The 15,783-nt window shown below is 25.0% G+C and overlaps 1 protein-coding gene across 1 annotated transcript; it reads right to left on the bottom strand.

Annotated features, from left to right (window-relative positions):
* Nucleotides 1-648: 648 nt before the first annotated feature.
* LOC145846742 (meprin A subunit alpha-like) lies at nt 649-10,696 on the bottom strand. The gene is made up of 15 exons (XM_082953361.1): nt 10,663-10,696; nt 9,471-9,539; nt 9,009-9,136; nt 7,280-7,389; nt 6,850-7,025; nt 6,441-6,543; nt 5,576-5,691; nt 4,997-5,167; nt 4,318-4,465; nt 4,057-4,214; nt 3,273-3,448; nt 2,836-3,051; nt 1,543-1,655; nt 1,450-1,454; nt 649-1,010 (listed from the first exon to the last, which is right to left on the bottom strand). The coding sequence occupies exons 1-15, from the start codon at nt 10,694-10,696 to the stop codon at nt 649-651; spliced, it is 2,085 nt and encodes a 694-aa protein (XP_082809487.1).
* Between the last annotated feature and the right edge of the window lie 5,087 nt (nt 10,697-15,783).

The following is a 15,783-nucleotide window of genomic DNA, read 5'->3' on the forward strand; positions in this document are numbered from 1 at the left end:
TGAGAAGTAATTCGAATAAAAATTTATCGGATGGGAATTGATCAAATGGTAAATAATCTAAATGCTCATTAAACGCAGACTAGAAATGAACGAACCCTGAACTTTTTTATCAAATATATTTACGCTTTTTATTTAAACTTTCGAACCAAAGTTTGTTAATGTATCATTCTACACTACTCTTACTTAGGTGTGTTTAGCTGTTTTTTTATTTCAGAAAAAAAGCAGAACAACAATTTCGCTTCGTTTTGTTAAAGCTATTTTTAAATAATTTCAAGCGTTTAACTTGCTAAGATGTTAATTACTCGAAAGGATTTTTTAAACAATACACATAATTGAGCGAAAAAAAAGGTAACAATTTAAAAATAAAATGCATGAAAACATTCATAATGTTGTTGTTCAAACTTTTTGTTGCACATAGCTCAAGTTATTGTTTCCTTCTTTTGATACCCTAAAAAGTAACTGTTATAAACAACTTTTATTAGTTTAGAAAATGTAATAGCAAACTAGCGATTACATGAATGTTATAAACTTAGTAAATTATACATTTTCTTTGATAAGTAGTATATAAAGGTATTTTCGACAAAATTGCTTTATTTCCAACAGAATAAGACTATAAAAACTTAATTTAGCTGTTTTACAAGTATTAACTCACGATGAACTTTTCATTCGGGCAAGCTCCACAACTTCTTTGATGGCCTTCTTGTGGGAGTCGTTGATCGAGATAATGACGACCACCATGATAACCATGGTAACGAACACGCTCGCCACAGCTAGCCCGATGGCGCCACATACCGACATGGTGTTGGAAGTGTCGCCTGTTGCTTCTTCCGATGTCACGTTCGGCTGAACCATGTTTATTTCAACGTTTATTATTGGTTGAGTGTTGTCATTGCCAGTTTCTGGTTGGTTAGTTTCGTGATTGTTGCCGTGATGATTCGACGAGGCGATAGCATCACGTGATTTTTTCGGCATAAAGTAACCTTTGCTTGAAGCTCCCTCGCCTTGCATGTCTGGTATGAAGTTTTGTTGGTTAATTAAGTTCATCAGAACTAAATAATAAACTATAATAAAATTGAAGTTTTGTTGAGATGTTTAGTAAATTAGCTCTTTTTGTTTAATTAAAAAAAAATATATAGTTCAAAAAAAGGAATACTGTTGTGAGACCAATTGAAGTATTCACTTTACTTGTTAAAGTTTGTTTTCGAAAAGTTGATTTATTATATTTCTGATGTTAGATATTTAAACTCTAGTTTGTAAACAAGCTAATTTTTTAAAGTTACAAAAATAGAAAAATGTCACTATAAAAAACACCTGGTAAACAAACTAAACTTATTGTTATTTAAAAAGCTTTTTAAATTTTCTACATTACAACCTTTAATATTGTTGTAAACAAATTATTATTATTTTAAAACAACACTGTGTTATCCGTAATGGACAAAAATGACTTACTTAAACTTTTAAATTTTGCAATTAAATAGAAAAACACAATTTAGTTAGTTTTTTTATCATATTAAACTTTAAAAGCACTTTTAAATCAATGACATACTTCTAACGTTGATCGAAATTATCACAGCATCGTTTTTAACAAAGTCTCTGGTGTTGAGTATGTCACTTAGGGGCATGAATTTGGACCATCCCCACCCAGTGCCTGTTTCCTAAAAAATATTGAAAATTAATTTCCTAAATTTTGTATTAAATTAATCGTTTGATTTATTATACGTTAAACATTTGAAATCATATTATTTTACGCAATTTTTGCCTACATAACTAATTCTCTACTTTTCTATTAATAATATTTTTTTTCTTTGCGCCTTCCCCCTAAAAGACTATTATTTTACTTATTAACTTTGTACAAATGTGTTATGTCTTAAAAACAGTGCTTCTGGAAGTTTATCGATTTGGTTGTACTTTCTTATGAATGTGCATTAACTATTTCTTTTTTGTATGTACTAAGTTATCGCTATTTATATTAAACAAATAAGTTTAAACAATTTATTTTAACTTTATTTATTTTTTAATGTTTTTTTTATATTAAAATGCTGAATATAAATTTAAAAACTTAGTTTATAGTTTTTTTGTTGTGTGTCTTGTTAAAGTGATTTAGGTTTTGATGCCGGAGCCCAATATTGCACAATAAACAATATGATAATAATAATAATAATAATAATAATAAAAATAATAAAAACTCTCATTACTTACTAAAATAAGTAAACCCAATGAAATATAATAAGTTAAACTACTTTTCCGGCAGATAAATAACTATTTAAACTACCTAAAACAGATCTTGAAAAAATTAAAAGTAATTACTATTTGAAGATGTATATACTTTATAGTAAACTATTATATTATAATATTTATTATGTATAATTGTTAATTTATAAAAAAAAAACTACTCAAACGCAACAATTTAATTTCAGACAACTGAAACTGTGAATATTGTAAACGCGGTTTATTAAAATTAATTAATGATCAGTTATTTTTAGATAAACATTCTAAATACCTAAAGTATTAAAACTTACTCATTATAAGAAAATAAAATGTTTTAGACAATTAATAGTAATTTCCTGAATACAGTGAGGTAAATGAAATGTTATAAAATATTTACAGTACAAGTTTTCAAATGCAAGTCTTATTTTTGACTGTACCCAAAAACGAATGCTTAAGTGCGAAAATACTTAAACTTTTTCATCTGATACAACAGTATGTCGTCTTCGTGACTATGTCTGCCTCAGGAGTTCTACTGTAGACGAAACCAGGTCATAAAATGTCACATGGATTTTAGCGATTGTCGTGCGGTGGAGTATAGTGCATACATAACTTAAAATAAGTACTTACAGAGGTAGGTTTGTCCCAAATATCTTCATCAGTGGTGATGTACTGTGAAAACTGACTCATGCTCCTCACTTTTTCCGGTCCTTGATCGATGAGGGAAATCTTTATGACACGATCACTGTACGGCCATGTTAACGAAGCATCGTTTTCACCAGTTACTTGTGCAAAGTACATTGCCATATAGTCTTTATAATCCTCGTCTTTTCCATTTGGATAAAACTAAAAAATAAAGTGCTATAAATGTCTAATTATACAGTTGACTTTTGTAGAATTTTTTAAAAACAATTTTTTTTTTTGAAAACTATTTAATTATGTTTATCATAAATACTTTAAGAAAGATAATATTTTACGATGAATATTTTAATAAACTTAAAATATTAAATAGTAATATAAACTTCTGTAATCAAAACCCGTAGAAAGATTATTGCTGAAAAACTTACGAAAACTCTAAATGCATATCCTTCATCGTCGTACAGAATCGGTCCATACACTTTTTCTCCAACAGCAGTTTTGGAAAGTAAATTGCTAAAATCTTGTATTTTGAAGTAATTAGTTTCGCAAGGCTTGTCCTGAATTTGTATGTTGTCAACTGCAATAACATCGTCTGTATATCCACCTTTAATACTTTTAAGTTGAAGTATATGAAAAAAAAAAGAATTTTTTGAAATCCGTTATCAAAAACTCTTGTAAAAGAATACCAAAAATTATAAGCTTAAATTTGATGTAGAGTATAAACTTAGAAATATTTCTTATGTAGATACTTTTGAATTTCAATTTATCATGATAACTTTTTATTAACGATGCAAACATTTGAAGTCAACTTATTTTATAGACAGTATAAACGAAAGAGATACTTAATGCAATAAGGCAAATACATTTCTCGCTATTTTTGTCAATGGATACTTAGCAAATTTGAATTTATATAGTAGTAGTAGTAGTCATAATAAATAAACTTTAATTACATATAAAGTTAAGTACACAAAGCTAGTAAAAACTACTACCTATTATAAATTTACTTAACACTAAAATTATAAAGTATAGCTTTTAAAAGACTTTATATATTATAAACGAATCTAAACCTCCCATAAGTCTAAATATGTTCTTTAAAATTTCAAAAAATTGAGTAATTTTTTCTAAATAGCTAGTGTTATTTCAAATTGATATTTTTTAATATATCAAAGCTACTGAAAAAACTTAAATGTAGTAAACCAGTTTTACATTTACCTGACTCAACTTCAAACATTAGCTTGTAAACAGAATCTTTCGACTTAAAAGTGAATCTTTCTAAGTTCCAATATGAGCCCATGTCACCAGATAATTTGGTCAAAAGCTCTGTGCTCATAACAGCTCCTGTCACGTGGTCTATTTGGGCCAAGTAGATACTAAAAAAAACATAAAACTTAAAGTAAAGGTTGAGGCTTGGTTATCAAAAGTTTAATACTTAAAAACTTTCTGATGCATTTAAAATATTAAAAGTAAATTTACTTTAGTATAGCCGAGCTTCGCTCATTTAAATCCATAAAGTATGAAAATTCTAAACACTGGGTGTCAGTGTTTGTTTTAAGGCGCATGCTCCTCATTCTAGTTTGCTGTTTTGCAGCAGCAAATGTGCTATTGAACAACATGTAACTACCTATAAAAATATTAGAAACTTAAATCAACTTAGTGTAAAACTGGAAAACTTAATATATAAAAATTTTTGATCAACGAGTAAACGAGTTTATCTAAAAAGGTTATATATTTAAAAATTAATTTAACATTTAACTAGCACCTAAAAGCATTAACTTAAGTTGTCTAACTTGAAAATTTAAAGTAAATACTTTTAACATTTTTCCTTATTACATAAATAATATTATTTCATACACAAGTTTAAATTATGCAGTATTTTTAACTAAGTCTTCATAAACTTGAAACAAATAAGCTTTTTATTTCAAATCTAGTAAATAAATTTTAAAACAAATTCTTATCTCGGAATTTAACATAATAAAACTTCATTCGTATCAATAAAATATGCACAAATATTTAAACTTTGTAATCAATTTTCGTGATATTTTAAGTAATAACTACTAGCATTGTATGAGACTTATGGTGTACAGCTCAAAAAATACCGAAACATAACCATTTTTTAAATAGTATTATTTAATTTATTCTTTAAACTACTTGCCTTGACCCTTGACACCAAAAGTTCCGTCGGTGGAGGGAGCCATATCAAGGGAGCTAGTAACGTCTTTTGTGTGTTTCAAAACGAAGTCTGTGTCATCTTTGTCATCTTGCACATAACCACAAGCGTTAGCCTCCTCGAATCCACAAGAATATGAAATTCTTATCGGATCGCCTGTGAAAAAAAGTTGAAGTTGGGTCATTGCTACAAAAAATTAATATTAAAAAAATCCTATAACGCAACATAGGGTATTTTAAGTTATAAACTTTATCTTGTATATAAACATAAAATATATTTAACTTAATTTTTATTGTTTATAGCTGTTTTTTGTACATACTTTTTTCTATAAAGTATTTTACAAATATAATTGCAAGTTTGTCTTAACTTCATTTTCTTTTTAATGCGTTATACTATTTGTTTTACTTTAAATTATCCCATTTAAATATTAGTTTAAAACAACGACAAGTTTCAACACATCCATTACTGTAATAGTTAGATTAAACTAACATTCTTAATATAAAACTTAAAAATAACTTTTGTAGTTTTACTCAAAACTTAATTATGCAAGGATACCATACATACTGCAAGGATACATTTTGTTCAGCATACTAATGTCTCCATCTGAAAAATCTCGTCTTTGTCCTATGACATCTTGGAACTTCGGATCTCTGGTCACTATTGTCTTTTCTCCATTGTTACTATTTATTTTAAGTGTTAAAAATTATAGTTCGGAATCAGGTTACGGAAAGTTATAAGTAAAAATTAACAAAAAGTAAACTTAGATTTGAAGATGTTGTACTATAAACCAGTATGGTTAAACTTAGTAACAAAAATCTTTCAAAAGACTGCTTTAAGTTGAATGACAGAACTTCTGATTAACAAAGTATACAGTTATTAAATCAAGTATCTTAAAGGTACCGTATTTAAAACTTCTTCTACTTATATAACTAATGTCATTACGTTACTAACTAAAGTCGAATAGAACTAAAGGAACGATTATTAGTTGAAATTCTAAGCAAAGATGTTAAAATCATTATAAAATATAAAGTAGTCATGCTAATAAAACTTACATAAAACAACTATACTGCTTATTGCTGTGTTCTTTTAATACTAACAAAAAATGTACTTTTTTTTATTCAGATTGTTTTACACGTCGTAAGCTTTTCGAAAAATAAATACAAAAACAGTACAGTCATTTTCAAATGCACTATAAGATATCTTAAATTATGGTTGTTATTATTATTTATTGAACACGATAAAAAAAATCAACGCCATATGTTTTGGTCATAGGAACTGGTGTATAGAAAGACCTTAGTATCATACTAGTAAAATAGTTTTATCAAGCTGTTGTTAAAAATAGAAAAAAAATGTTTAGAAAGAAAACGATACAGTAAAATTAATCATTCAGATTAAACAAAAGTTGAGACTAGTTACATAGAAGACATACCTGAAACCGCTATCAGAGTAATGCATCACAGAATTGTAGTCGTAAGGTACTCTTCTTTCGTCTATCTTGTTATAATCATATGTATTAAAATTGTGCACCTTATCTAGAATTTTATAAAATTTATTAGTTTTTCGCAAGAAGTTTTGTCTTAAAATATAGAAAATATTTAGATTGGTTCTTAGTTAACAAATGATTTTTATTTTGTGACCAAAATTCCTTGCCGTTTTATGATCGGCAACTTTTGACAAAAACGAATAGTCATAAATATTTTTTTTCTTGTAACCTTTTTCCTTTATAAACAAAAAAATATAACATAAAGTAGCTTAAATCAAGTAGAAGTAGACATTAATCATACAAAGCATTTTTTATAGTTTTAGAGCTGAAAAATATAGTTAGTTTCACTATTAACCTTCGTCCATATTCTGTGTCATCACCATGATGTAGTCGTCTCGATCGGTCCTCGACTGCTGGTGATAGACGCCAAGTGCGTGCAACATTTCGTGCTGGATCGTACCTCGCTTCTCGCACCCGCTTCCAATGGAAATCTGCTGCAAGCCCCCCATCTTTCCAACGGAAGAAAAACAACTGTATATGAAAACGGCAACAGTTTGTTTTGATAGTTTCGCAAGCATATGAATGAATGTTGATTATATTTTCAAAAAGCTTTTAAGAGCTTTTGTTTTACTTTTACAGCAAAAAGACAAAAGTTTAAGTTATTCTAAGTGTCTTAAACTTGAAAAAGGTAAAAAAGCTTTTTAAAGCAAACTATTTAGCCCTCGGTTTAGACTTAATGAAGTTACTCAGAAAAGTTCTTTTAAACATCTATAGTATTAACATACCCGCTAAGAGGTTGGTAATAAATAAAGTCGTCTTCGGTGGTTCTGTCCGGAAAACTGACACAAGATCTCATCTCATACTCCAATCGAGCTTCGTCAATTCCCGCTCTTGCCTAACAATATTTTGTTTTTTAAATGATAGCTTTTTAGTAGTTAAGTATAGTTGTTGTTTCACAGTTACTAAAATCAATACTTACTCTTTACTAAAAATTTTTAGAGCCATTGTTACAATCTACATTTGGAGTTTTCTTAAAATTACAGTTTATAAACTTTTTAAATAAAAAAAATCTTTATGATGTACAACGCATACAAAAATTTAGATCATAAATTTTATGGTTTTGAAGAACTAAACAGAAAATTATTTATTTTTAATGGTATATTGAGTTTAAAACTGAAATTTTTTAACCTTTTTTATAAAACGATCAAACTGCATCGGTAACTTATAACAATAGTTTGAATTTTTTTATAAACTAACCTTTAAGTTTAATTGTAAAGGTGCACACTCAAAAAATCACATATCTACTTTTATAGTGCTAATAGTAAATTCACTATAAATTTATTTTAAATCAATACCTTTATATAAAGTAAAAGTTGTGAAAATAAACAATATTGGAAAGACCGAGTTTTAAACCCTAAATGTTTACATTAATTGTAAAGTTTAAATAAATATTTAATTTAGTTATATAACACGATTTAAGTGTGCTAACATCTCGATTAGAGTGTTGGTATCAAACAACTAAGAACATACAACAACGGTCTGGTGTACAATTGGTTTCTTTAAATTCAAATTTTTTCTCAAAACAAGTATGATATAAAAACCGCAGCCACACGATATTGAAAGCATATAAGTTTAATCTTCTTATAATTACAACGGCTTCTTAGAAAAAAATACGTAAATTAAAAACAACTTAAGATTTATTATGCATTGCTTTGGTTTTGTATTTTTTATAAATGGACGTTATCTATATTGTTTTCAATTTTAAACTTTCGTTCCAAAAGCAACTTTATTTTAAGGTTTATTTGAATATTTAAACAGCACACACAGTTTTTTGATATTTTAAGTTTGTTAGATATATTTTTTGATAATTTACAATCAATGAAACTTATATTAAACATCTAATTTTTTTATAGTTAACTAAATACTAGTCTAGCTTCATATGGTTAAAAATAGAAACTATTCTTCACAGGCCTTTATTATTAAAACTTTTGAAAGTAAAATATCTAATGGATATAACCACCAATTTTGTTCCTTAAAATTTTAAACTGAAAAAAATTTACATGTACTAAAAATGACCACTTTAACTTTAGGAAATTAATAAAAGTATGAAGTTTGTATGTATTTGCTAGTACCAGATTAATTTCACTAAATATGTAAAACTTGTATATATCATTAAATTTTCCTAACTTCAAAAAGTTTAGAACAATAATGACCATGATAACGATATAAGTAACTAAAATAGGCTTGATTTAAGACATGATAAGTCTATGCTAGACAAATAACAAAATTAGGATAGCTCTTATTGAGTTATAATACCTAACACAGGATTATGTCAATTATTACGTTGTTTTTTACTACTGTATAAGCCAACTAGAACAACAAACTTTCGTGAATAAACTCTTTATTTAACTTTTTTACATCAATCTCCTATTTCTGAGACCTCTCAGATACACAAATAAAACTATTCAATGCAATATATACATTTTACATAAACATTGAAACTTAGTATCATACCAGTAATGGTAAAGATGGTGCATACTGCACGGGTACAGTGTAACCCCACCACAGTGATTCATCTGTGATTGTGTTTCGCTCTTTCGCATCGTTTTTGATATCACCATCAATTAGATTCAGTTTCTCTCCTGCAGAATTTGAAAATAAAGCTAAATTGATTTCCAATTTATAGTATTAAAAAGATTTTAAAGCATATTTTTACACTTATGCAAATAAAATTGCAATTAATTAATCACAAATCTAAAACAACTATGTTAATTTATATATTTATTTTATTTTTGAAAGTTTTAAAGCTATATGAATATAAAGACGAACCTAAAAACTAACTTAATTTTTGAAGTTTAAAATAGTTGTAAATCAATTGTGTAAGTTAACATGACTACATATGTTTTATAAACTATATTTTAATTTTAATCTTTAGAATTTTTAAATTGAAAACACATAATGAAATTGTTTTCTTACTTTCATTAATCTCGAAAATATCTTCATCAAAAAATTCTTTTCCAATATTTGCTCTTTTGGACAATACAGCTGAATTTTAAAAATATAGTTATTGATTAGTGAAAAAAACAAAACCTGTTTTCATAAAGATGTGATACAACGTTGTTAACATTTAATAAAAAATATACTTTTTTTTACAAATTTATAGAATTAAATTTGATTAAGTTTAAACTTCATTAAGATTACTTTAAATTAAAATGTGAAAGCTTCAAAAAAACAATAACTTTCAAGTATTTTCTTTAAGATTAATTTTTAGGTATTGATAGTTTTTTTAGCGAAAAAAAACTAAAATTTTTCACTTCATTTTTTTCTACCATTTAATACTTTCGGTATTTTAAGTTGATAATAGTATTAATTAAGCTTTAAGTTGTAGCATATCAAAAAAGTTACTAGTTAGTAATTTTTTTTTGAAAAAAATGCTAAACGTCTTTGTAGCTAAAATCAAAGTTCTATTGTTGTAGAAAACGCTATTGATAATGTTTCAAAATGTATCTATTGAAAATACTTTCTAACCAATTAAATATTTATAATTTTTGTTTTTGTTCTTGTTAAAACAGTTTTAGTAAACTTGTAGTCTTTATTTTACCAGTATAGCAAAAAAAAAGCTATACTACACTCTGGTAATTATTAAAAACTAACTTATATATTTAAGTATCATTGTACAGCTTACTTATTATACAAAGCTAAACGCTTTAAACATATAAAAAATTAAAACACGCTAAATTTATCTATTTAATCAGCAAATTTAAACTTAAACAAAAGTAATTGTTACTAAAATAATATCTTAAGATTGTTTTACATTGAATAAAATCTAAAAATGTTTTAATCAAGTATGTGCTTTTAAAAACAAGTCCATAACAAGTGCTATAATATAAAACCTATTTCAGTGTGAGTTCTATATTAAACGAAATGATGAAATATATTTAAAAATATTAGCCTGTATGTCCTTTAACAATCTAAACCCTTACTTTATCCCCTAAATAAGCTTAAAACTTTATCAACTTTATACTTTTTATGTTTAGTTTTAGTATATTTTTAAAAAACTGAGCTTAAAGTTTAATTTACCAGTGTATAGATCTTCATAAAGTTCAAAACAAGTTTGTGTTAGTTGCTTTATAAAAGATAAAATACAATAGTATTTATTACAACCTACTTGAATCGAAAAATTCTCCGTGACGAGTAGACATTTTTTGCTTAATTGTTCTGTCTGCCTAAGATGTTATTATCAAATTTTTGATTTAGTGTTTTAAATTTAAAAGTTCATAAATTAAAGTAAGTATTAAAAATTTTGCTAAGCCTAACATAAATACTGTTTATTCTAATTTTTACGCCTACTTGTAGATTTTAACTAAACAAGTTTTGACCATATGTTAACTTTTATTAAGGTGTCTAAAGTAAATATTTTACAAAGATTTTATATGATAGCTGAACTTAGTAAAAATAAAGTTCATCCATATTACTTCTCTATCTTTTATTCATATTTTTTAATCTAATAATGTCGAAAAAGGAATCTTATTGTCATACAAAACTTTTTTCTTACATATTAACTGGTTAAGAAAAGGGTGAAAGTGTATAATGTTTGTGACAAAACCACAGTTTTAAACTGAAGTTTCTTAAAATTTTATATGCTACTTATAATATTATTATTATAAAACAAATCAGTATCTAGAGAAAAACTTTTAAACGGTCTTAAATTTAAATGTAAATTTGGAAAAATAAAAACATATCACTTACCTGCAATGAGGCCACAGAAGCTAATAGAATTAAAACAAAAAGTTTCATATTTCTGTAAAAAATATTTAAAATTACTTTCTTGAGCTTATGTTTTTTATATATTAGCATAGTATTTATATCAAAAATAATTAAGAAAAATGATAAGGTCCAAGTAATAAACAATCTGTTCCTATAAAAAAAAAACTATTTATCTATAAAAACTTTAATAGTTAAGTGTGTGACGCGTGATAGGCTTAATAACAATTTTAAAACGAATATATTTTTACTTATATCTTCATAAGATTTTTTTTTCTTTAATTCATGCTTGATTTTAATAGTAGCACTTTATTTAGGAAAAAAAAAGAGTTTTTTGTAAGACTATTTTATAGGTCTTTGCAAAAACAAGCAACAATCCATTTAAAGTAAAATTAAACTTTAAATAACTTATGATTTCAAAAATGTTTGAATTTTTTAAAGTTCTTGCAGTATTAAAAAGATATGTTATTTTTTTAATATCCTGATAGTTGTTCAATAAGCACATTTTAATTATATATAAAATATTTCAATGTAAACGTATGTTTTTTTTAATTTTTAAATATTTTAAACATATAACTATTTGATAATGTATTACTCACTCAATTTTTTTATTAAATCATTTTCTAGTAACTATGGTTGAACTATTTATAAAACAAAGAGAACATCCTACTCGTTGAAATTATACTTAACAGACTTTATGGCAATTTCAGTGCATTGAAAATATTTTACCGCTCAATGTTTAGCTTTATTAGTATTTAATAATATATATTACTTTAAAGCATCAAGTATTTGGAATCAAATTAAAATTATTTCTACCTACATTACCTGGTTTTTTTAATAAATAAAACAGTAACTTGAAAATAAAATTTTTCGTTTCAATATGCTTCGTTATAACAATTAACTAACTTAATAGTTTTGTACAACTTACTATTTATATAAAGATTTTTTATAGGACTGATTGATTTAAAATTGAGCAAATATTTTGATGCAAACACACATGATATGTTATCAAATATAAACAAAACTTTTCAAACTGTCATCGTTGATTTTCGAGTGCAAAAATTGTTAAATAGAAGTCAATAAATTAATGTAAACTTTTAAATTCATATAATATTTGTTTGTTTATCACAAGTCTGTATTTACTCATTACTTACTCAGCCAAAATGCTACCGTTAATTAAGTTCTTATATTATATTTCATGCTCTTTTTCACATTTTCATATTTTGGATTCTTAAAGTTTTATTAATCACAATTGCGAAGATGAAGCATGACAAACAGTTAAAATATTGTAATGTCAATTTTTACTTCTCTTAATAAGTTGTTTACTGTATAATTATATAATACCAGACATATACTGTTTTCATCTACCATAAACTTGATGCTTAACTTCGATCTTTTTTAAAAAAACAAAGGTTTAACTTATGTCTGTATGTAAAAAGAAATTTCATTATTAATCATTAAATATACATTATAATCGTTAACTCATTATTAGTAGTAGCTATGTAGATGCAGAAATAGTTTTGTTCTATTACAGAAAATGTGTTTTTCTTACATTTTTAAAACAATTTTTGAACAGTAAAAAATAAAGTTCAAAGAACAAGTTATACTATACATATTATCGTTGTTTTAGAAAATTTTAGCGGCAATAAATTCTAAAAAAAGAGTTTTTAATTTATTGTATTCACTTAGGTAGAGATTATTTGTTAAATTTGACGACTATAAATGATATTTAAGTGGAGTCTGTGTAATGATAAGAAAAAAACTAATATCGCGGTTATTAACTTTTTAAATTGAGTACTACTAATAAAGGTGACTAATTAACTTATTTCTATTCTTAATATGCTCAATAATCAACGTTCATCGATAAAACGATTTGGATTAAAATTTTATACATATCAAGTTATCAGTTAAAATTAAATTAAAATTTTGAACTTGCATTAAATGCATGAAAGGCTCAAGGTTAAGCAACTTGAAGCAGAAAAGTTTTGTTTATTTTTTGTGTTTACAGTTAAATTCGCAACGTCAAGTTAATCGACAAACGCTCAGAGTTCTGAGAATACTTCATCTACGCGACTGCATTTTTGTTTTTGCATAACTACAAAGAATTTTACTGCAAGTAGAAACTGCTCAATTTATAAGAAAATTTAAGTGCACTAGAGATAAACAGTTACAAATAGTTCTTAATCAATGTCAAAGAAGTTGTTTTTAGTATAAGATGTTTATACTTTTTACTTTTTGCTTCGTTTTTTTTGTGATAATATTTGCTTTAAACTATTTTTGGATTAATAAAGTAAAATGAGTTTAAAGGAGTAGCAATTTATTTTTGTTGAAACGATTTTTTTTCAAATAGCTAAAAATTAAAAGGTAAGATTTATGATTTTAGTATGTTTTAAATTTCAAAGGATAACTAAGACCTAATGTATTGTTTAGGTTCAAAAACTCAAACACACATCCGTTTTAAGTATAGAAATGTTACATATCTCCAATAACTAAATTAAAAAAAAATCTTGCATAAATTGTATTTAATACTTATCTATACTAGTGTTGATGCTTTAAAAAGCGTTTTTTTAGTAACTTTATTAAAAACAGAGTAAAAGAAAACGAAGTTTTAGTATATTTTACAGTAGTGTATCAAATAAAACTATATAAGATATCATATTATCATCTAATTGACTTTATTAGATTTGAAAAACCTTTGAATTAAAAAAATTTTTAAACAGGTATTTTTGCATCTTTTCTCAAGTTATTTTATTCCGATTATTAAAATATTAATTTTAGATTATTGTGGAGCATTATTTAAAAATTAAGGTTTAAAATCTAAATTTTTCAAATATAAACTTTATTTTTTTGCTCATATTTTAGTACAAACATAAGCTTAATAATGTTTAATTAATTATTTATATAATAATAACTATACAATTACTCTAAAAAGTCAAAATTTTGTATTAAAAAATAAACTTTTTATATTTCTAATTTTTCTTTCATTAATCTTAACTTAAAATATACATAATGACTTTTGTTAAAAAAAAATAGTTCTGTTTAATTTTTAATAAATTCTTAGTGCATGAATTTCAATTTACGCCCTGAGATTAAGCAAAAGATAAATTTATAAAAGCTGCAGGCTAGCGATAAGTCATAGCGATTATATAAATAATAAAAATTATTTGACGAAATATTTAAATAACCTAAACTTAGCTAATGTACAAAACAAAACAATAGTTCTACTTAAGAAAAATACTTTAAAATTAAATACTATTGGTGTCATTTAAAACTAAAATTTTAGTTAACAGGTAGTTTTTTCAATGTTTGTAAGTTTTTTTTTGAATATGTAATAATGTATTGTAATTTCATTTTACAATTTTCAAAAGGTTTTATAAAGTTTTAAAAAGCTTCATACAACTTTAACATTATTTTCTTCGATTAGTAGTAAATGTGTAATAAATAACAGTCTGAGATGTTTTTCTTAGGAATAGTATAGTTGTTATAAAAAATTTATACATATTTTAAATAAAATCAAACTTCATACATAAACTTACTAATTTTTTTTTGATAATTTTAAAGATTTATTTACAGAATATTTTTTCTAGGAAAAAAACAATCGTTTTTTAAACGAACTTTTTTTAAACAACAATAGAAACGAAAAGTTCTAGTTTACTCTATGCTTTTTCTAGTTATTTTTGCTGTATAGTCAATTATTCTAAAAATAATTATAATAAATTGTTAAAGTTTCTATGAGTTTTCATATGATAAAGTTAGTATCATAGTGATAAGGAACACTTTAGGCTTTATTGATACCAAAACTTAAAAAAAACATCAAAATCATTTCAGTTCTTTTTTGATATATTATTTAAGAGATAATTTTTTTGTTGTTAATTTTACTATTCTAAATATTTTTCAAACAGACAATGCACAAAAACTAGGAAGAACTGATAGTTTTTTGATAAAAATCTAATTTAACAAAAAAAATTATGTTGTATATATCACTACCAACTATTTACTTTACATTCTTGAAAAACAAATTTAGATATTGAAAAGCTGAAATTACAATATGAATTTAAAAGAAAGTTAGTTAAAACTTAAAAAAAACTACTCAATTATAATTCAATAAGTCTTTAGTTTTATCAGTTGCCACATAAGGTATAAAACACTAGTTAAAATAAGCATTTAAAGAAGGTGTTACAAAAACGACTTTACAAATTAAGTTGCTAAAAATAAATGTTTAACAAAGAATGTTTTTTAGAGTAAAACTTAATTTTGTAATTATACTTTAAATCCATCATTAAGCGAATAAATATAAAATTTAAACTACTATATTCGAAAACAAATTCTGCAAAAACCCAAATTTAAAAAAGTTTTATAGCTACGTGAAATCTAAACTTAAGTTAAATAATTCCATACATCTCTTATATGATAATGATAAAAACAAAACAGTAACTTCAGATTTTGAAATAGCAACACTTTTTAACATAAATTTTCAAAAAGTTTTTAAAAAAGACGAGAGTTACCAGTCTTTTAAGCTACCCCA

The sequence above is a fragment of the Thalia democratica genome, unplaced genomic scaffold, assembly GCF_965202585.1.
Source record: "Thalia democratica unplaced genomic scaffold, ktThaDemo2.hap1.1 HAP1_SCAFFOLD_597, whole genome shotgun sequence".
NCBI lineage: Eukaryota > Metazoa > Chordata > Thaliacea > Salpida > Salpidae > Thalia > Thalia democratica.